This window comes from Dama dama, chromosome 4 (assembly GCF_033118175.1).
Source record: "Dama dama isolate Ldn47 chromosome 4, ASM3311817v1, whole genome shotgun sequence".
Classification (NCBI taxonomy): domain Eukaryota; kingdom Metazoa; phylum Chordata; class Mammalia; order Artiodactyla; family Cervidae; genus Dama; species Dama dama.
The window spans coordinates 60880313-60899153 of record NC_083684.1 but is presented as its reverse complement, the minus strand read 5'-3'; the positions used below and the strand labels follow the sequence as shown (position 1 = coordinate 60899153).

At 57.6% G+C, this 18841-nt stretch overlaps 3 protein-coding genes across 13 annotated transcripts; 2 read left to right on the top strand and 1 right to left on the bottom strand.

Moving 5' to 3' along the window:
- The first annotated feature begins 288 nt into the window (after nucleotides 1-288).
- DBP (D-box binding PAR bZIP transcription factor) lies at nucleotides 289-6784 on the top strand. Of its 3 annotated transcripts, none has more exons than XM_061139760.1 (4): nucleotides 289-1109; nucleotides 2005-2415; nucleotides 3946-4157; nucleotides 6302-6784. In XM_061139760.1, exons 1-4 carry the CDS (start codon nucleotides 971-973, stop codon nucleotides 6515-6517), a joined length of 978 nt encoding a protein of 325 aa, XP_060995743.1. In that variant the 5' UTR covers nucleotides 289-970; the 3' UTR covers nucleotides 6518-6784. The 3 variants fall into 3 exon arrangements, with proteins under 3 accessions (XP_060995743.1, XP_060995745.1, XP_060995744.1); XM_061139762.1 differs by lacking the exon at nucleotides 289-1109 and adding an exon at nucleotides 1116-1557 and having other exon boundaries at nucleotides 2005-2297; XM_061139761.1 differs by lacking the exon at nucleotides 289-1109 and adding an exon at nucleotides 1116-1557.
- A 168-nt stretch (nucleotides 6785-6952) lies between these two features.
- Nucleotides 6953-14884, bottom strand: SPHK2 (sphingosine kinase 2). 9 transcript variants are annotated; one of them, XM_061139751.1, is made up of 7 exons: nucleotides 14728-14884; nucleotides 13572-13748; nucleotides 10346-10814; nucleotides 9406-9555; nucleotides 9194-9288; nucleotides 8987-9102; nucleotides 6953-8611 (listed from the first exon to the last, which is right to left on the bottom strand). In XM_061139751.1, exons 2-7 carry the CDS (start codon nucleotides 13608-13610, stop codon nucleotides 7519-7521), a joined length of 1962 nt encoding a protein of 653 aa, XP_060995734.1. In that variant the 5' UTR covers nucleotides 13611-13748; nucleotides 14728-14884; the 3' UTR covers nucleotides 6953-7518. The 9 variants fall into 9 exon arrangements, with proteins under 9 accessions (XP_060995734.1, XP_060995733.1, XP_060995735.1 ...); XM_061139750.1 differs by having other exon boundaries at nucleotides 13572-13726; nucleotides 14728-14883; XM_061139752.1 differs by lacking the exon at nucleotides 14728-14884 and adding an exon at nucleotides 14373-14694 and having other exon boundaries at nucleotides 13572-13726.
- A 124-nt stretch (nucleotides 14885-15008) lies between these two features.
- Nucleotides 15009-18841, top strand: RPL18 (ribosomal protein L18). Its single transcript, XM_061139763.1, has 7 exons — nucleotides 15009-15144; nucleotides 16364-16450; nucleotides 16727-16834; nucleotides 17373-17471; nucleotides 17951-18074; nucleotides 18228-18297; nucleotides 18724-18841. Exons 1-7 carry the CDS (start codon nucleotides 15142-15144, stop codon nucleotides 18797-18799), a joined length of 567 nt encoding a protein of 188 aa, XP_060995746.1. The 5' UTR covers nucleotides 15009-15141; the 3' UTR covers nucleotides 18800-18841.

Sequence of the window (18841 nt, the reverse complement as noted above, 5' to 3'; positions counted from 1 at the left end):
ACATTTGGGTACTAAAGAATAGTAGCCTTCTAGAAACCATCGCCCTTTTCCTAAACCCCACTAGTCTATTTTTTGGCTTCCGGTTTCCCGAGAGTTACTTGGATGTGTGGCTCCTTTAAGCAGCGCTTCTCTCCTCCCACCCAATTACCCACCCTCCCGGGCAGGCAGCACGCGCAGAGCCATGTGCTTCCCCCTCCCGTCTGCCTCATTGGCCCGAACTGGGTCACAGTCCCGCCCCCAGAGCCATCTCCCATTGGGTAAATGTAGGTCAGGGTCCCGCCTCCCTTCAAAAGGCTAGGTAACTTCACGCTCTGAGCCCCTCTCTCGCACTTCTGGGCCTTGGCGGATCCAGGGGTCCCATTGGCTGTGCGTCTAGAGGGGTCAGGACGCGATTGGCCCGCGCTTTCAGCTGGAGGGAGGCACGCGGCTGGGGTCCAAGGCCAGAGTCGGGTGGGGGATGAGAGGAGGGGTGCGCTCTGGTGGCGTCGGGTGTTTTGGTTTGGCTTTTTTTTTTTTTTTTCCGCGAAAGAAGTTTGCTTTGGCCACGCCTCAAGGCAGCCGCCTCCCTCTGCCCTCTCCCCCGGCGGTCCGCGCACACCTCTCGGTGCAGATTGCAAAGCTCCTTCCTTGGAGAGAGCCGCAGATTTTGCAAGAGCCAGGCTCGCCCACCTTGTACAAGGAGCGCCTTGTGTCCCCCTGAACTCTCAGTTGCAAAGAGCCGGCCGCCTGATTTGATCACCCCCTCACCCAGACTGTATGCTCTTCTGGGACCCTCTTGAGTTGCACGTTTCTGCACCAAGGACTGCAAATCCCCGTCGCTCCTAGGATTTGCAGTATTCTGGAGGTTTGCAAGCTACGCTCGCCCGCCTCTGGGCAGACACTTGCCCGAACCATCGGAGTGTGCCGCTGACTGGCAAGCCAGCTGTTCGCCTCTCCATGAATCCGTGAGCCTGCGGGCAGGTGCCGGGCGATGGCGCGGCCTGTGAGCGACAGGACCCCGGCCCCCCTGCTGCTGGGAGGCCCGACTGGAGCCCCCCCTGGTGGGGGAGCGCTGCTTGGGCTGCGAAGCCTTCTGCAGGGGACCAGCAAGCCCAAAGAGCCAACTAGCTGTGAGTTCTAGCCCCCATCTCACCCAACTCAGACACCGGACTCCCTTAGGGACTCAAGTGCGGGGAGGGGTCCCCAGCTACCTTCTAAGTGCCAAGAGTCCATCCTCTGTAAATACCCAAAGTCCAACCTTTAAATACCCCAGTACTTAGGTGTTTAGACCCCTAGCTCCCAGGACCCAAAAGTACCGGCCCTCACGCCAGTCCACCAGAGGACTCAAGACTCTAGGCCCCAGCCCCGTCTTCCTTTTGGTTCCGAGCGCCTGGACCCCTGGGGTCCGGGGAGAAGGGAGGGGGTGTGTCGAAGGCTCACACGGTTGTTACACGGGCTTGGGCGGGGCCTCCTGGGGTCACATGGCGTCTAGGGATGAGGAATGTTCCCCAGGAATAGAGCCCCTTCCTGCCGCCTTAAAGAGTGTGGAGGCGGGGAGAAGGGAGTACTGTGCGCCGGGTGTGTGTGTGGGGGGGGGGGGGGGGGAGGTTGTAGATTACAGAGTGATTACAGAGTTGTCATTTTTTTCTCTCACCTGCCCAACCCTCCACCTACCTCTGTCTGAATTTCCGCTCCCCTTCCTGGGTCTCTTTCCCCATCCCTCTTTGCATCCCTGTCCTCGGCTCTTTCTGAGTCTCCGCCCCTCTCCTGGTCCACCGTCCCCGTCTCTGTTCATGCTTTCTGGGTCTCTCTCTCCGGCTCTGAGCCTCTGTTTCCTCCTCTCTCTGGGTCCTTGCTCTCGTTCTCCGGTCTCTCTCCCACCTCCTTTCTGTGTCCCCGCTCTCTGGATCTCTGCGGTGCGGGGATCTATCCCCTCGTTCCTCGCGTTTCTCTCCACTCGGAGTTGATTCTTTATCTCTTCTCTTCCTCTTCCTCCCCACCCTGCCCTCTTTCCCTGGCCCGCAGGTCTCCTGAAGGAAAAGGAGCGCAAGGCGCCCCCGCCAGCGGCAACAGTCCCCGGGCCGGGCCTGGAGACGGCGGGCCCGGCGGATGCTTCAGCTGGGGCGGTGGTGGGCGGTGGGTCCCCGAGGGGACGCCCGGGGGCTGCGCCCGGCCCGGGTTTGTTGGCGCCGCTACTGTGGGAGCGGACACTGCCGTTCGGCGACGTGGAGTACGTGGACCTGGACGCCTTCCTGCTGGAGCACGGGCTCCCTCCCAGCCCGCCGCCCCCGGGCGGCGCGTCGCCAGCGCCCTCACCGGTGCGCACTCCCGCACCCTCCCCGGGGCCCGGCTCCTGCGGCTCGGCCTCCCCTCGCTCTTCGCCTGGGCACGCCCCCGCCCGGGCTGCCCTCGGGGCCGCCGGCGGCCACCGCGCAGGTGCGACTGCGGGGGCGAGGCAGGGTCCCGGTTGGGCGGGGCTTGGGCTCCAGAGGGCGGGGCTGTGCGACAAGGGTTTGGGACCGTGGTTCTGGGGCTGCATGCCCGAAGTCCGTGACCCCTAATCGGGAGACGTCTAGAGATGTGTCCAGACTTTGTGTTCCTTAATGGATCAGGGAACTGGGTCTCCCGGACCCCTATAGGAGATGAGGGACTTGGGACCCCAAGTTCCAGGAAGCCTGCCCAGTGGTGAGGTCGTGTGAACTTTTATGTGGGACGTGAGGACAAAGGGTCTGGATACTCGAGGAGTCGGGACTGAGATTCCAGAACACCGGAGTTATTTACCGGAGTTTATTCTGGACTGCGCCCCAAAATCTGGGCCCGGAATCGGTGCAACTGGGGTAGGGCCGGAACTCCTAGGCCCTTTGCGAGAGAGAAAGAAAAGGGCTGGGCACAGACCTGTTTCTCCAGGACAAAAGGGACTGGCGGCCCTGCTTCCTCGGTCCCCCTAGTGGAGAGAGGCGGGCGCCCCGGATCCCGGGAGTCCTTCAGAAAGGATCGTTGTCCTAGGTCTTTCATTGACTGGGGCAAGGACTGAGCTTTCTATATTCCTGCAAGAGGTGCCCTGGGGTCCCAGAATCGTGCTTATCCCAGTGGCGAGAATGTGTGGGACCTGAGAACATAGAGGGGGGCCGTCCTCGAGTGTTCGGTAGAAAGCAGAGGGGCCTTGAGGTTGAGAGCTGAGACCCCAGGGAGCAAGAGGAAAGGTGGGCACCCTGGGGTTGCCAGGGTCGGACAGCAGGTCGGGGATTCCCGGACACACCTGATCCTGGTCCCGACCTCCCCGCAGGACTGACGCCCTCCCCTTCCCAGCCGCACATTCCCGCGCCACGTGAGTCCTCCTCCCTGCTCCGTGCTTCGCGCATGCGCGATCTCGAGAGAGGGGGCGGGACTGGAGAAACGTGAGGGCGCCTGTGGCGGCGGGGCTGGGGGGGTGGGAGGGCGGGAAGCAGGCGCCAGCACGTGACTCGGCCCTGAACCTGTGTCCTCAGTTGGCCCCGGCTGGCGCTCTCTTAAAGATACAGGCAGTCTTTACGCTTGAACCAACCTCATTATGCTTCCTCACTCTTCGGACTTAATAACTCTTAAGAAGCTAACTTGAAGTGTCATCAGGACACTTTTCCTTGGAATCTAGGCTTTGGTCGGGGATTCAGTTAAGAAGGGTAGGACTGTAGGAAAGAAGCTAACTCTAAAGTCCTGAGGTTTTTAGAAGCAATGATCCAGGTACTTGTGCTACTTAGGGCCGGTCACATAGTACTGGGCCTTGGTTTTCCTGTGTGGCAAGTGGGACTTGGTTTCATAACTGCTAAGCATCTTTGTGGCTTAGGGAATCTTCATATTTTATATTAGGGAGGTTAATCCCTGGTGGGCTTTATGTTTGACCCCATAAAGGACCTTCCTTGGTAGCCTCTGGGGAACCCCTTTCCCCATGTAATCATGCCTTCAGGTGGTACATTCTGTTTCCCCAAGGTCTGACCTCTCGGGACACACCCAGCCCTGTGGACCCAGATACGGTGGAGGTGCTGATGACCTTTGAGCCTGACCCAGCAGATTTAGCCCTGTCCAGCATTCCCGGCCATGAGACCTTTGACCCTCGGAGACACCGCTTCTCCGAAGAGGAGCTCAAGCCCCAGCCAATCATGAAGAAGGCGCGGAAGATCCAGGTGCCAGAGGAGCAGAAGGTGAGTGTTGCTGGGTGTGGAACACAGGCTTGTGCATGCTGGCCCCACAGCCCGGGATGGCCCTCCTTTCACAGTCAGACCTGGGTTTCTCACCATGTTTAGCACTCACGTTTTCAAACCTACAGCCAAGGACCATGGGCAGCTGCACGGGGGGCAGAGGTTTGGGTTCGAGATTTGTGAAAAGGGAATCATTGTGGGACTCAGACTCAGCCAGCCCTCCTGGGACTGGTTTTACAGGCTTGGAGTTTCTCCTATCAATTGGACCCAAAACCCTCACTGTAGCAGGCTTCAGGGTCTACTAGTCACTACACTTGCTAAGGATCACATCCCTTCAGAATGGGGTATCAGCTTGTTTCTTCTGAGCAGCCAGCTTGGCTGGGGTTGGTCTTCTGGCTTGGGGCATCCTTCAGGGCAACAGGGCTTCCCTGGTGACTCAGACAGTAAAGAACCCGCCTGCAATGTAGGAAACCTGGGTTTGATCCCTGGGTTGGGAATATTCCCCTGGAGAAGGGAATGGCTACCCACTCCAGTATTCTTGCCTGGCAAATTCCATGGACGGAGGAGCCTACCTAGCTACAGTCCACGGGGTCGCAAAGTGTCGGACACAAGTGAGCGACTTTCACTTTTTCAGGGCAATTGCATCTGCCTAGGATGAAGAGTTTGCCAGCCTCTCTAGGCCTTGTTTTCTGGGCTCACTGGTGAGAGGCCTCAGGTTCTCATTTGCAGCCAGGGCCACATTCCAATTTGAGGTATTTGGGGCAGTAACTGCAACTTTCTAGCACTCTGTCTTTTCCAGGCCTGGGGTCTTCCCTAAAAGCGGTGCCTGGGCCTGGTCTCACAAGACTTTGCCATGTCCTTATGTAAGACATAACTACTTGAACCAGTCAGTGAGTACGTGCTAAGTCACTTCAGTCATGTCTAACTCTTTGCGACCTCATGGACTGTAGCCCTCCAGGCTCTTCTGTCCATGGGATTCTCCAGGCAAGAATACTGGAGTGAGTTGCCATGCCCTCCTTCAGGGGATCTTCCTGACCCAGGGGTCGACCCCACGTCTCTTGTGTTTCCTGCACTGGCAAACGAGTTCTTTACCCCTAGCGCCACCGGGGAAGCCCAGTGAGTACTGGCCTGTAAACCAAATCTAGACCAGTGGTTTCTCCTGCCACAGGGCTCTGTTGTTAGGGACTGGATTTGCCCTAGCAAGCAGGCACTAGCCTTTAATGGAATGAGGTTGCAGGGGCATCTTTCAGAGCTCTGGGTGGTCCTTGTTGCTAAGGAGTGGTCCTCCCTCACAGCCAAATTCAAGGACTGGAGAACTCTAAACATGATGGTGTGGGAAGGTCTCGGGACAGACCCTTTTGCAACCAGGGCCTGTTGGGAGGAGGCAACTCCCTGGCCTCTATGCAAAGTCACTGGGTCAGAGGGACTTTCCCTGGCAGTCCAGTGGTTAAGACTCCGAGCTCCCAACACAGAGGGCACAGTTTTGGTTCCTGGTTGGGGAACTAAGATCCTGCATGCTGCACTGTGTGGCCAAAAACAAGACAGTAATTGAGCCAATGCATCAGAGACTGGCTGTGGTCACTGGGACCACTTATACCTCACTTTTGTTTGCTGAGGAGGGATAAGGTTGCCTTGGCAACCAGGTCAGAAGGGCCCAGCTCTGAGAGGTGTTTATGGGACACCAAACCCCATCACTAGGAAGCCCAGCAACCAGGATCTGAAAAGGTGATGTATAGGGCTTTTCACTAGGAGATGCCCTCAGGCCCTGTAGGCCTTGTTGCTAGGGAACCGATATCCTTAGCAAACCAGGGAGCTAACTGCAGGCCTTTTGTCAAGCGAGAAGAGCTTGGGTCTGCTTTGCACAGTGGAGACTATAAAGCTCAGTTGCTTAAGGTAGGTGGCTATCTCCTGCCTTCGCTGTTGCTATGGGCCCACTTTCCTTAGCAACCAGGGCCCTAGAAGGCCAGACCCTTGGGTACCCATCCACTGGAGACCTGGTACCCCACTGCTGCGCCAGAAGCAGCCCCCGGGGCGGCGGGGGCTCTCCCAGCTGTAGTCTGGTCCCAGAAGGCACAAGCAAAGCTGTTCCTCCCTTCTCTCGCTGGGGCCGGGCCCCTCTCGACCTCAGTGCTTTCCTGCCCACCCAGGATGAGAAATACTGGAGCCGACGGTACAAGAATAACGAGGCAGCCAAGCGGTCCCGAGACGCCCGGAGGCTCAAGGAGAACCAGATATCGGTGCGGGCGGCCTTCCTGGAGAAGGAGAACGCCCTGCTGCGGCAGGAGGTGGTTGCCGTGCGCCAGGAGCTGTCGCACTACCGCGCTGTGCTGTCCCGATACCAGGCCCAGCACGGAGCCCTGTGAGGCCGCCCCCACCCCACCCCCCCAGGCGGAGCTCTCCTCCGCCTCGCTCAGACTTGTGCCCTGACACCCTCTTCCCTTCCCTGCCCTGTGGCCCACGGGCCGGCCAGCTGGGTGCCCTAGGGACGTGATGATGCAGATAAATACATTTATATTTTTAAGAAAAAGCGAGCCTCCCCGCTCCCTCACGGGGGCGGGGAGGGTCCTGTGTGTCCCCCATCCTCCCACCGCCTCCGTTAACACGATCCTGAATAAATCTTGAGAACCCCAGAGCCAGCTGTCGTGGGGGAGGAGGCAGCTCCCTGGCCCTAGTTAAAGGCCAGCGGGTTACGCTGGCCGCAGTCCATGGGCAGGTCTGGGCTTCGGTCCATAAAAGGCAGGAGTGCCCAGAGTCCGATCCCTCCCACGGGCTGCCGGATGGAGGAAGGGGCGAGGACCTGAGAGGAATGAAGCCACTGCCTTTATTGCATAGACCTTTTCAATTGCTTTGAAGATTGGGGCAGGGGGAACGCGCACAGAAGACAGGATACGAACTTCCCCACCCGGGGGTAGAGGAACATTAGTGCAAATCGGAGCGCCGGCCCGGGGGAACCTGCCCCTCCCGGGCTGATTGGCCAGCTAGGTGGAGGCACCGGAGAAGACGGGGCCAATTAGCCAAGGCCTCCCCGGCAGGTACATTCCAGGTCGCGTCACTGGACGACGCGTTAAGACAGGCTCCACCCTCAGCCGACCTGGCTTTCTACGAGCCGGGCGCGAGGACCTGGAGTGTATCCCGCCCTCATTGATCAGGCACTACCCTTGGAGCGACCCCAAGCCCCTGGAGTTCGGGACATCTTCCGGCATCACCTCTGGTCCCCTAGGGTAGGGCGCAATCCCGAGACGCGGCTGGGACCAGTGTGCGGCTTCCGCGCGAACTCCAGCAGCCTCGCCGTGCCCCCTAGCTCGGGCTCCGCCCCTATGGGAATGTAAGCCCCGCCCTGGGCGGGCTCCAAACTTGGTCGGGTTTAGGCTTCCCGCCCAGGGCAGCCTGGAGGACCCGTGAGCAACGTACCAAGGCCAGGATGCACCTGCGCCTGCAATGGCCCGTACTCCACCTGCTCCCCGTCCACCGTGAGCACTCCGCGAGGCGTGAGCGGCTCGAGGCGGAAGGCACGAGCCGCGGCGTAGCCCAGGTGCGGACAGCCCAGGCTGAAGTGGTTACCACGCTCCATGGCCAGAAACAGGCGCAGTAGCGCCGCCCGCGAGATGCCGCTACGCACCCAGCACAGGTGCACCAGGCCGTCGTCAAAGCGCGCGTGGGGGGCCGCCACGAGGTCAGCCCCCAGGTGGCTGGGTAAGATGGCCAAAATAAGCACAAAGTCTCCCTCCATTGTCACCCAGTCTGGGGGTAGCGGAGTGCCTAGAGGAGGGAGCAGGTGGTCAGGTGGTCCCCCAGCAGAGGTGGCTACCGGGGCGCCAGGGGTGGGAGGTGGGAGCCCAGATGATGCTGCCATTTCTGAGGGCCCCTCGCTGATGGGTGAGAGCTGAGCTGCCTTGGGGGTCCCCGGGGGCGAGGGCAGCAGTGGGTCCGGGGACAGTGGAGCATCCCCAGCCCCACCCCAGTCCCCAGCCAGCTCTGGGCCCCCACCGTTGAGGGACAGGATGGGCAGGGGTTCAGGTGAGCCAGGGGAGGTCAGGGCAGGCTGGGGCAGGGGCAGGGGCAGGTCTGACACTGAGCGATGCAGGGGTGAGTGGGCCACAGCTGGGGCTGGGGCCGGGGCCAGGGTCAATTCTGACTTGGCCCTTGGCAGGCCATGGGCAGGGTTAGGTGAGGCAGGTTCCACGGTGGCAGGGAGGTAGGAGAAGCGGCCGCGGTAGGTGTGCAGCGTGGCAAGGCCCAGGACTGTGCCCAGGGTGAAGCGAGCACTGCCCAGGGCCCTGAAGCGCTCGCTCTGGATGTCCACATCTGACACGAAGCCCCAGGCCACAGACAGGAAAGAGAAACAGCGGGAGCCGGAGGCCAGAGTCACGGAGAGCAGGTCCAGAGGGTGGCTGCCACCCCGGCAGAGCAGTAAGGAGCAGTTGAGTAGCAGGTCAATGCCCAGGGCCGGCTCAAATCTTCACAATCAGACATGGACAGACACAGCAGGAAAGAGTAAACAGGGCTGGTGAGACACTCCGTTCCTGGACCAGGTGGGAGGGGTGTGGACAGCACACAGAGACACAGGGAAGCAGACCGGGGGCGGGGAACCAGGCCTTGGCCCACCCACAACCATCTGGCTACCTCCAGGCGGGCTCTTCTTACTGAGCCAGGTTCCCTGTCAGGTCTTTCACTGCAGAAGCATTCACTGAGTGTCTCTTGTGTGCCAGGCACAGTTCTAGGCACTAGGGAGACCGCTTGGAACAAGGCAGGCAAAAATGCTGAGGGAGTGGGGGAGGGCTGCGAAGCAGATGGACTAGGCCCCTTATCCCAGGAGGGCTCCTCCCACCTACCCCCCGTGCTGGTTCACAGCTCCTGCTAACGCGTTGCCCGAGCCACAGGGGAGAATGCCCACGGGGGTCTTCACAGCCTCTTCCCAGTCGGGGCGTTGTAGGAGTCCATTCAGCACCTGGAGGGTGGGAGACCAGACACCTGGGTGTTGGTCCTGGCCCCCGCGGTGCCCCCGGGCACAGGCTTGAGGAAGGGTGGTCCTGCCCTACCTCATACAGCACCCCATCTCCCGAGACCGTGATGATGCCGTCCCACTCGCTCAGGTTCAGCCCCTGGACCAGCTCACGGGCGTGGTTCTGTCGTTCTAACATGGGGAACCAGAAGTGAGGCGGGCTCTTCCACACCTCCGAACCCACCACCCGCCCCCGGCCTCTGGAGCTCTAGCCCCCAGCTCCCACCTCCCTCCTAACACCGCCCTTACCTGTCTGGATCAGGTTGAAGGACAGTCCCGCTTCGGAAATCATGGGCAGCACATGGTTCTTACACCACTGCCAGGCCAGGCCCCGACCCCCAAAGGGATTGACCAATAGGAGCAAACGGGGCGGCCTCGGCAGGAGGTCGGGGGTGATTTCTGCAGAGAGAAGGGAAGGAGTCTACAGAGGTCAGGGACCCAGGCCCCTCACTTCAGAAACAGGAACTGCAAATAGCCCCAAAGGAGCTAGTGGAGGGCTGGCGTCAAAACCTGGAAGTCCAGCTTTTTCTTCCCGGGCCTCACCAGCTCAGGCCCAGGTGTACAGCCCCGTGCACCCATCACCCCCAGGTGAGGAGACAAAGGCAGTGCTGGGGAGTCTAATCCCCGTGCCCTGTGGACTCCAGGGAGGAAGGAGGAAAGCTGTGGTTTCCACCTTCCACACCCCCAAACACCTGGGCCCCGGGTCAGGTTACTCCACTGTGGGATGCAGTCAGGACCAAGGAAAACCCACCACCTGGGGACCACGGAACCTTTACCTCCTTGTGCCATCTGAGTACCCTGGGTGGGGGTGTCTGCCCATGAGCCTTCTTTGATTTCCCCCACCCCCCAACCAGAGCTGGATGAGATGCCATCTCCAGGCCTAGGAGCATGTCTCAGTTGGCTGCTCTCACCAGCCCAGGAGCCTCTGACTCATCTGTGGTCAGGACCCAGGGAAAGGGAAGGGAACAGAGACTGAAATCTTGCAAGAGCAGCAAACATGACTCCTCTGCCTGTGATTTTGTTCCTTCTGTAGCCCATCCCTGTCTGTATATCACTCTTTCAATACGAAGCCAGAGGGACACATCACACAGACAGACACACAGAAAAGGAGACACAGAGATGCCCACAGAGGGAGATCCGCAGAGACACCGAGGTGGCCTTAGGGCAGAGAGGCTGCCCAGTGCCTCACCCCCGTCCCCAGGCAGTGGCAGTCCACGGAGCAGACACGTGAGGGCTGTGGCCCAGCGCTGGGCCTCAGCGCGGTTCTCCTCGTAGGTGGCTGCCCCGTCGGCCCGGAAGGTGCGTGCAGCTCTGCGCCGGCCCCCACGCCGGCCCCTGGGGTAGGTGTAGACGCAGAAGTAGGCTGCTGAGTCCAGGGGGCTTCGGCTCCGCAGGGTGCAGCAGCCTGAGACCTCGGTCAGCAGGACCAGGCCACCCCGGGGCCGGGCCTCGGGCTTTGGGCGCAACCGCTGTATGTGGAGGGCTTGTGGTGTGAGAGTGAGGGCGAAGCGTGGGCCGCGGGCTGGGTAGGAGCCAAACTCGCCATGCAGGAGTGGGGTGCTGGGGGTCAGTGGCGGTGGGGGGGCCATGGCCTTGACCCTGTCCAGGGTGCTTCTAGGCCGGTAGCCCCAGCTCCAGGTCAGCTCCTGCTCTGGCCTCTGTGGGGGAGGAAGGAGGGCAGGAGTCAGAGTCCAGGAGCCCCGTGGTGGGCAGAGGGGAGCAAGGGCAGGGCCTGTGGACAGGAGGAGACAGCAAGGCGAGGGGTGCCAACAGGCGAGATGGAAGCACCAGAGGGAGACAGGCCCAGACACAGTGTGGAAAGACCCTGAGGACACAGGGCAGAGGTCAGGTGGACAAGAAGGCCAGCATCCTGGAGGGTCCACACCCAGGCATGCAAAGATTCATTCCTTTATTCCCCCAATAATTATTCAATACTATGTGCCAATGGGGCTTCCCTGGTGGCTCAGTGGTAAAGGGTCCGCCTGTCAGTACAGGAGATGCAAGGGCTGTAGGTTGGATTCCTGGATCGGGAAGATCCCCTGAGTAGGAAATGGCAACCCACTCCAGTATTCTTGCCTGGAAAATTCCACAGAGGAGCCTAGCGGGCTACAGTCCATGGGGTCATAGAGAGTCAGACACGACTGAGCTACTGAGCAAACATACACATGCACACACTCAGACACAGAGAAAAAGGTCTGAGACCAGAGAAACACTGAGAGGAGACAAACAGCTTCAGTGAGATCAAACCTAATACAGTGAAAGATATTTAGAGAGCAAGGAAGAGTGTAGGGGCTCCAGAGGTGCACCAAGAATCAGCAAGACAACAGTGGAGAGAAAGACACAGAAGAGGCAGGAGATAGGGGATGCAGTATCTGGAAAGACTGAGAAAGGGGTGTGACACGGAGGGATTAAGGGGTCGGATAGGGAGAGCCACATGTGGGAACCTGCAAGGGACAGAGACCAAGAGGTGAACCTCAAGCACTGACCTGGGTGTCTGGCCGCCTGCTCTCCAGGGAGAGACTGGGAGCTGGGCCTGAGATCCCCTCCCCCTGCCCTCTGCCCAGTTTCTGCCTCCTCCTTCCTGCTCACCTTTGTTCCCCCTGCCCCGCCCACCCGGTCACCTATCAGTTCTGCCCCTCACCTACCCCAGGCCCAGAACTGCGCCAGAAACACACCCCCATCTGTGGACTCACTCTTAGGAGCGACCTCTGTCTCCTACCCAGGGGGGTTCTTCAAGGTTCACCCATAAACTTGCACTGACCGCGCCCCCCTCCCCTTACCTTAAATCAGCTTGCATGGAGCCCTAGATCTCCCCCAGTCCTTGGCCTGCGATTCTGTCCCTAGGTCCCCAGGCTGCTGGCCTGGTCTTCATCCACAGGTTCTCCCCAATCAATAAGCCTAAGTCTCTGTCTCTGGTTCTCTGGATTCCGGGCCTTCATCCCCACCCCATTTCCAGAACCTGGTTCCAGACCTGAGTTTTCATTCCTGGATCTCTCAGTCCTGGCTCTGGTTCTCCATCTCCACCCCACACCACTAGTACCCCAGTCTCGGGCCTACGTATACATTCCTCTTGGTCCCTGAGTCCTCCTGACTTGGGTCCATGTCCCGGCCCCGGGCCCTCCTCACACACCGGGTCCTCCTTCACACAGCTCCTCTAGTCATCATCAACTGTCCGCACCAGACCTAGGGGTGGGGGGGGAGGGTGTGCATCCGCTCAGCCAATGGCCGCGCGGCCGGCCTGAATTGCACCAATGAGAGCCTGCGGGGGCGTGACCAGTCGACTCGCGAGCTTTGCTCAGGGGCCTGCCGTGCGGAAGCTCTGGAGAACTGGGCGGGGTATCGCCTTTCGCGAGATCAGCCGCCATTATAGGTGAGGGCACAGGCGCAGCAGAGGCGGCTACACGGTCCCATGGCCACCGCCCCTGTTGCCATCTTTATTGAGGGCACGTGGGCCTGTCCCATCCTTTGAGTTTATAAAAGAGAAGGGAGCGTGGGGGAGGTCTTTAACTGCAGATAGAGAATGATCTTAACACATCTAACAAAGAGTAGAGATATGCAAAAACAGTACAAGAGAAGCAGAGGTAGAGGCAGTAACACACTTAAGACATAAAGCAGAAAACAGATAAACAAACAAAGACAACAGAATTAAGAATGTGCAAGGTAAGGACATAAGAAAACCCAGAATATGATGGACACATAGAGAGATGGGGACAGCCACTTTTGGAATGAAAGCCAGGAAGGAGAGACTCATTAATTCACAAACTGTTTACCTTGGGCAAAAACTGGAATGGGGACATCATATTTGCCCAGTGAAACGGCAAAACAGAGACAGAGGAAAGAGAATGGGAGAGACAGTATCTGAGAGAGATATATCTCTCGGTCAAGTGCGAGGAAGGGAGAGAATGTTGGAGGCTGAGAGGAACTGAGACCAAGAGACAGAAAGCAAAGATGTTGACAAACAGACATAGAGAGGCAAAGACACAGGGAAACGGAAAGAAACAAGGCAAGAATAATATCAGGTGACCTAGAAACAGAATTGTAGAGAGGAAGACACATGCTGAAGGAGATAGGGACTGAGCTTGCTGCTGCTGCTAAGTCACTTCAGTCGTGTCTGACTCTGTGCCACAAAGAGCTAAATGGAGGATGAAGTTCACTTACTGCAAAACAGTGTACCTAGTGTTCAACTGAGAATAGCAACAGCACCAGATAACATGTGCCAAAGAATGACCCTGAGAGAGGGACAGACACCCAGTAAGATGGAGAGACCGAGAAACACAGTGTGTGCTTAGAGCTCCAGGGAAAAGAAAGATACAGTGATCAAAGAGACTGAGACTCAAAGACCAAGGCACAGGGACAAGGAGGAGAAGAAAACTGTCCCATGGTATGGTTATCTTGACTTTCACAGAGACCCTTACCTGGTCCTGCCGCTCCTCTGCTTCAAGGTGTCCATTCATCTGCTGGTCCTCCGCTGTGTTACCACATCAGCCAGACACTGGGCCTGGTTCGGAGGCCATGGGTGGGTGGTATGGGCAAGGAGTCAGGGCTCATGGTGCAGGTTTGGTCTGTGGCTCTGTGAAGAGGTAAGTAGGAGCCTGAAGGGCAGAGTAAAGGAGGCCAAGCTATTATAGGAATACTGCGGGTCCTAGAGGCAGAGCTTCCACAAGGAAGAAGCTTTATCACTGCCCCAACCAGTCCATCTGGTCCCATCCAGTAAAGTCAGTAACAAGAATAAATACTAATTTTTAGCAAGCACTTATGAACCAAACATTGTCCTGAGCTTTTAAACTAATTTTTAAACTAAATGCTCCAAAACACTCTATGTGCCAGTTCTACCATCATCACCCTTTTCCAGATAAAAAAAGTAAGGCACGGAGAAGTTACGCGATTTGCCCAAGGTCACGCCATTAGTAAGTATTAACAGCAAAGCCACGAACTGAATTAGCTTACAAACGATCACCATCTTTCTATGTCTCTGCTCTCTCTGGATCTCCACCTTCCCTCTTCCTAGGTCTTCTCAGTCTCCCGCGTCACCAATTCATCACCCTCGCTCTCTGTCCACTCCCCTTCTCAGTCTCCATTCCTCCTCCTCTCGGAATCTCTGTCTCCCTCTAAGGCTCCCCTCCCTCTCTTTCAGGAGTTTTTTTTTTTTTTTTTTTTTTACCCATCCCCTCTCTACATCCCATCCCCAAAGCCCGGGGAGGGGGGCCTCAGCTTGCCTCCTTTACGCTCCAGTACCGTGCACATCCCTCAAACAAACATGCTGGACCACCTGAATCTTTCCCGCTGGGAAAAGCAGCCTCCTGATGGCAGGGGCGAGTAGGGTTCAGGGAAGGGCCATCTGAGGGCAGAGGGAGAAGGTGAACCTAAAAACTGGAAATACAGGATGCCACAAACGAGGCTGCAGCAAGATGATCTCGGGTTACATCTCAAGTAAGACTTCCCGAGCTGCAGCCGCACCTGAGAGGCGCAGCAAGCAATAAGACAGAGGAGAGCCTCCTGAGGAAACGCCCAAAGCTTGAGGTCAGAGGTTTCCCTGAGGTCCAGACTAGCCAGACAGCCCCGCCTCCTCACCTCTAATACTCGGTTCTCTGGGTCCTCCGGGAGCCACAGAGAGGCCGTCGGCGTCGGGCCAGAGCGTCACCGCGCGACGCCTCTTACTAGCTCCGCGCGACATCTCTCACACTCCGAGAGCCTTTTCTTCCGGAAGACTATCAAGAACAGGGCGTGGATAGGGCTAGAGAGGCCCCCGACGTGCGGGTCCTTCCGTCCTTGGCGCAGCCCTTGTTCCCCTTTAGATGTTTCCTCCACTCAATTCCGGAAACGCCCATCTAGCTGGCCTTCTGATTCACCATAGAGAGGCGTGAGTCATAGTAGAGCGCCGCGTCGCCCAAGTGATGTCAAGTAGGCGCCACACGCTGAAGGCTTTCCCCGCCCATCCCGCGTCTGCTCTCTCTTTCCGGAGCTGGCTAAGGAGGAGGCGCCATCATGGTGAGCTAGCTTTGCGGCGTCCTGGGCTCGACCATCCGCTGCCATCCACTGCGGCCCCCGACTGGGGACATTCCAGAGGGAGGCAGGGGTTCAGGGGTGTTCGAAGGAGGCGACTTCCACGGTGGGGAGCTGTTTTGGAAGTCCGAAGGCCAGGGGTGGGCTTCTTCAGTCTCCCACCCTTGCTGTACTTCTCTATCGTATAGGTCCCATCGTAGATGACCAGATTGAGGGGCAAGAAGGTTAAGTAGTATGACCAGGGTTACAGTGCCAGTAAGTGGCGGAGCCAGGATTCGGATCCAGAAGCTGGTTCCACAGCCACTCTTGCGTGTGTTGCCTGTGTATTCTGTCACTCTCCAGCCTGGAAAGTTGGGTGCTGGTGGGGGGAGTCATCAAGCGGCTGGTGCCCGAGTTTGGGAACCAGGCGGGCTTCCGTTCGAGATTCAATTCCCTACCCACTGCATTCCCTGTGACCGGAAAGCATCTGTTCGTTGGAGACTCAGTAATTTTGTTTCAGAGATGTGAGTTCGGTAAGAAGTGCTCACAGAAAGTGCTCACCAAGGATCTTTGCATACCTAAATGCTGGATAAATGAGAGTTATTGACAAGTAGTTCTTTACAATTCATGACATAGTCTAAGAAATTTGCAGGAAAGCAGGCAGAGGGTGTGATGGAAATCGTGGGCTTCCTTCAGCTTTCTTAGCACTAGCGTGGGAAACTACCTGGTCAGGTTTTTGGAGTCAAGGAGATAATGCTTGAAAAGTCATTTTAAGATTGGTTCTGTACAGAGTACTTGAAAAATACACTCATTGCCTTTATGATAATAAAGTCAGTTCTTGGTTTAAGTGTTTCTGATAACACTCCACGTGTTGGAACAAGCGTTGAGAGGTTAAATGGTACTTACATTTTCGAAAAACATAGCTGCTAAAGAACTAAAAATTTGAGTTAATAAGGGTGCCATTAAGGTCATTGTGCTGTGAGCTGACAGCTTACTGTGTAAAATTAGCACTCTTCCCCCCCCTTTTTTTTTGAAAAAGAGTGACTTGAGGCCCAGGGAGTTTTCAGTGATTTTCTGATTGTTCTCAGTGTGGGTCTGGGATTGGTTATCTCCAGAGACTGCGCGTTTAGCTGTTCCTCAGAGGTAAGGAATAATTGAAAATGTTTATGTGAAATCTGCCAAATGAGAGTTGGGTTCATGGTCTTCCCTTCCTTCACCCCTGCAGGGAGTTGACATCCGCCACAACAAGGACCGAAAGGTTCGACGCAAGGAGCCCAAGAGCCAGGACATTTACCTGAGGCTGTTGGTCAAGGTGAGGTTGGGGCCAGAGATCCCTCATCAAGGACACCCCAGAAACAGAACTTCAGAGAACAGGCACGGATCTGCTTTTCCAGAGCTGCTGGAGATGCCAGTGTTTTCAGTCTCGGCCTGTTCACAGCTGGCGGCAGGGGCGGTGGTGTGGGGGGTTTTCTGGGTCCCTGGCCAGGCGGGACTCTCTCCCTCTATTTGCCCCTTTGTTAGAAAGCTGGGAGAGAAGGGGAGGCTGGGCTGCCCTGGGTTCTCACTCTTCATTTTCCTTCCGCTCCAGCTGTACAGGTTCCTGGCCAGACGAACCAACTCCACCTTCAATCAGGTTGTCCTAAAGAGATTGTTCATGAGCCGCACCAACCGGCCACCGCTCTCCCTTTCCCGGATGGTGAGGGGCTGGTGCTGGGGCATAGCCAACCTGGGGGAGCAACTGGGTCATGTCTGGAGCCCGACTTCAAGAGGAAGGGTGGGCTTGGAGCTCTGGTAGCAGCCTGGCTAATAGCTGGCTTCACCTCATCCAGTGGTGGGTGCAGAACTCTGATCCCTCCTATGGAAGCTGTATAGTGGGAGCATTGGACTGGCTTGGCCTCATTTTCTTTCTCACCATGTTGGGGGTGGGGGGTGTGTGCAGTTTACAGTGTCTTTTATGAAATCTTCTGAGGCTTGAAGTCTTAGAACAAGTCCTAGTTGTCAAAAGCTTTCTGTAGGAGAGATCTGTTTGCATTTTTTTTTGGAGCTTTCTGCAGGCTGGACCTGAAATTAGGCTTGTTGTGGTAGTTAGAGAGGTGTGGTATGGATGGGTTTAGCTCAGACAGGGCACAACTGTTGGCCCTTGGGATGCCTGAATCGGTGGGATTGGATTTAAGCACCAGAAGGGACTTGTTTAATGTGTGTATCACTGACCCCCTCCCCTGCACCCATTCCAGATCCGGAAGATGAAACTTCCTGGCCGGGAAGGCAAAACAGCTGTGGTCGTGGGAACTATAACTGATGATGTTCGTGTCCAGGAGGTGCCCAAACTGAAGGTGAGTGGGGAGGTGTGGCTCAGGAGACGGGGTGTGGGTCACACTGAGGTCCTTGTCCAGCCGTGGTGCCGTCAGGCTTGTCTTGCCTCTGGGTGAGGCAGGCATCAAGCCTGAATTGCAGGGGGGTGATGTTGATGGTGGGCATCCCTGGGCAAACCGTTTCTGGGGCCCTGCTGATGGTGCTTGCTCTGAGGCAGAATTCACATCTGGCATTCTCTGCCACTTTATCATCTCTGGACAAAGTGACGCATGTTTGTGCTTCGGTTTTCTTACCTGTGTACTGGCTTCGGTTTGTGGTGTCAAGTGGGTTTCTAGATGTAAACTGAGTGGCTGCATTCTTATGGCTCAGACGTTTGCCTCCAGTAGTTGGTCACCAGGCAGAATAAGCAGCCAGAATTCCTGCTGGGTCTGGGCAGTGGACCGGAGGCTCCTGGGCCACCATCCGGGGGCCCTGACCACGCCTGTCCTCTGTCCCCTAGGTGTGTGCTCTGCGAGTAAGCAGCCGTGCCCGGAGTCGCATCCTCAAGGCCGGGGGCAAGATCCTCACCTTCGACCAGCTGGCCCTGGACTCCCCCAAGGGCTGCGGCACCGTCCTCCTCTCGGGTGAGTGGTGCTTCGTGGCTCGAGGGGCCGGGCCATGTGGCTCCTGGCAGCCTTTCCCTTTCTGGGTCTGGGAGGTCAGGGACAAGAACAGCCCCCCTACACCCACACCCCAGCCCGGATCAGCCTGAGCCGCCCCTTCCTCCCCTTCCCTAGGTCCTCGCAAGGGCCGAGAGGTGTACAGGCATTTCGGCAAGGCCCCAGGAACCCCGCATAGCCACACCAAGTGAGTATGCCCTGCACGCCAGCCTCGCTGCGCTTCAGCTGTTTCTGTCAGCCTAGAATCTCTGCTTTTCCTTCAAGACTGCTTAGAGCTCTGTTCTTCGGGTGTTGAGCTCCCTGCCCAGCCAGCATCATTGGTGTGGGTTCTTCGGGGCCTATCCGCACCTCAGGTGGGGCCTGCATTTTGTCCAGCTCTGGGGCGCCCTGGTTGACGCCCCCAGGGCCTAGTGCAGACCCTTCAGCCACTCCTGGCCATCTGGCCTCCTGTGCTGCCAGGCTTCCCCTCTGGCCCTGCTTCAGTTGAGTGAGGCCCTCTGAGGGTGTCCCCGTGCCGCTGGTTAGAGCAAACATCTGTTCTGAAGTCCCAGCTGGCTGGCAGGCCCCAGCAGCCCCTGACTCACTCTAACGTGGGCCCCTTCTCTCCCCGCAGACCCTATGTCCGCTCCAAGGGCCGGAAGTTCGAGCGTGCCAGAGGCCGTCGAGCCAGCCGTGGCTACAAAAACTAACCCGAGAGTCTACCTTGTTATTAAAAAGATTTTGGATGCTAA

Excerpts from the sequence above, each read along its gene's own strand:
- DBP (XM_061139760.1), top strand. The coding sequence starts at position 971 with ATGGCGCGGCCTGTGAGCGACAGGACCCCGGCCCCCCTGCTGCTGGGA. Across the intron at positions 2,416-3,945 it reads CGCCGGCGGCCACCGCGCAG|GTCTGACCTCTCGGGACACA; the intron begins GTGCGACTGCGG and ends TGTTTCCCCAAG. Across the intron at positions 4,158-6,301 it reads AGGTGCCAGAGGAGCAGAAG|GATGAGAAATACTGGAGCCG; the intron begins GTGAGTGTTGCT and ends CTGCCCACCCAG.
- SPHK2 (XM_061139751.1), bottom strand. The coding sequence starts at position 13,610 with ATGAATGGACACCTTGAAGCAGAGGAGCGGCAGGACCAG. Across the intron at positions 9,556-10,345 it reads GCCACTGCCTGGGGACGGGG|AAATCACCCCCGACCTCCTG; the intron begins GTGAGGCACTGG and ends TTCTCTCTGCAG. Across the intron at positions 9,289-9,405 it reads CTTCAACCTGATCCAGACAG|AACGACAGAACCACGCCCGT; the intron begins GTAAGGGCGGTG and ends TCCCCATGTTAG.
- RPL18 (XM_061139763.1), top strand. Across the intron at positions 17,472-17,950 it reads AGGAGGTGCCCAAACTGAAG|GTGTGTGCTCTGCGAGTAAG; the intron begins GTGAGTGGGGAG and ends TCTGTCCCCTAG. Across the intron at positions 18,075-18,227 it reads CGGCACCGTCCTCCTCTCGG|GTCCTCGCAAGGGCCGAGAG; the intron begins GTGAGTGGTGCT and ends CCCCTTCCCTAG.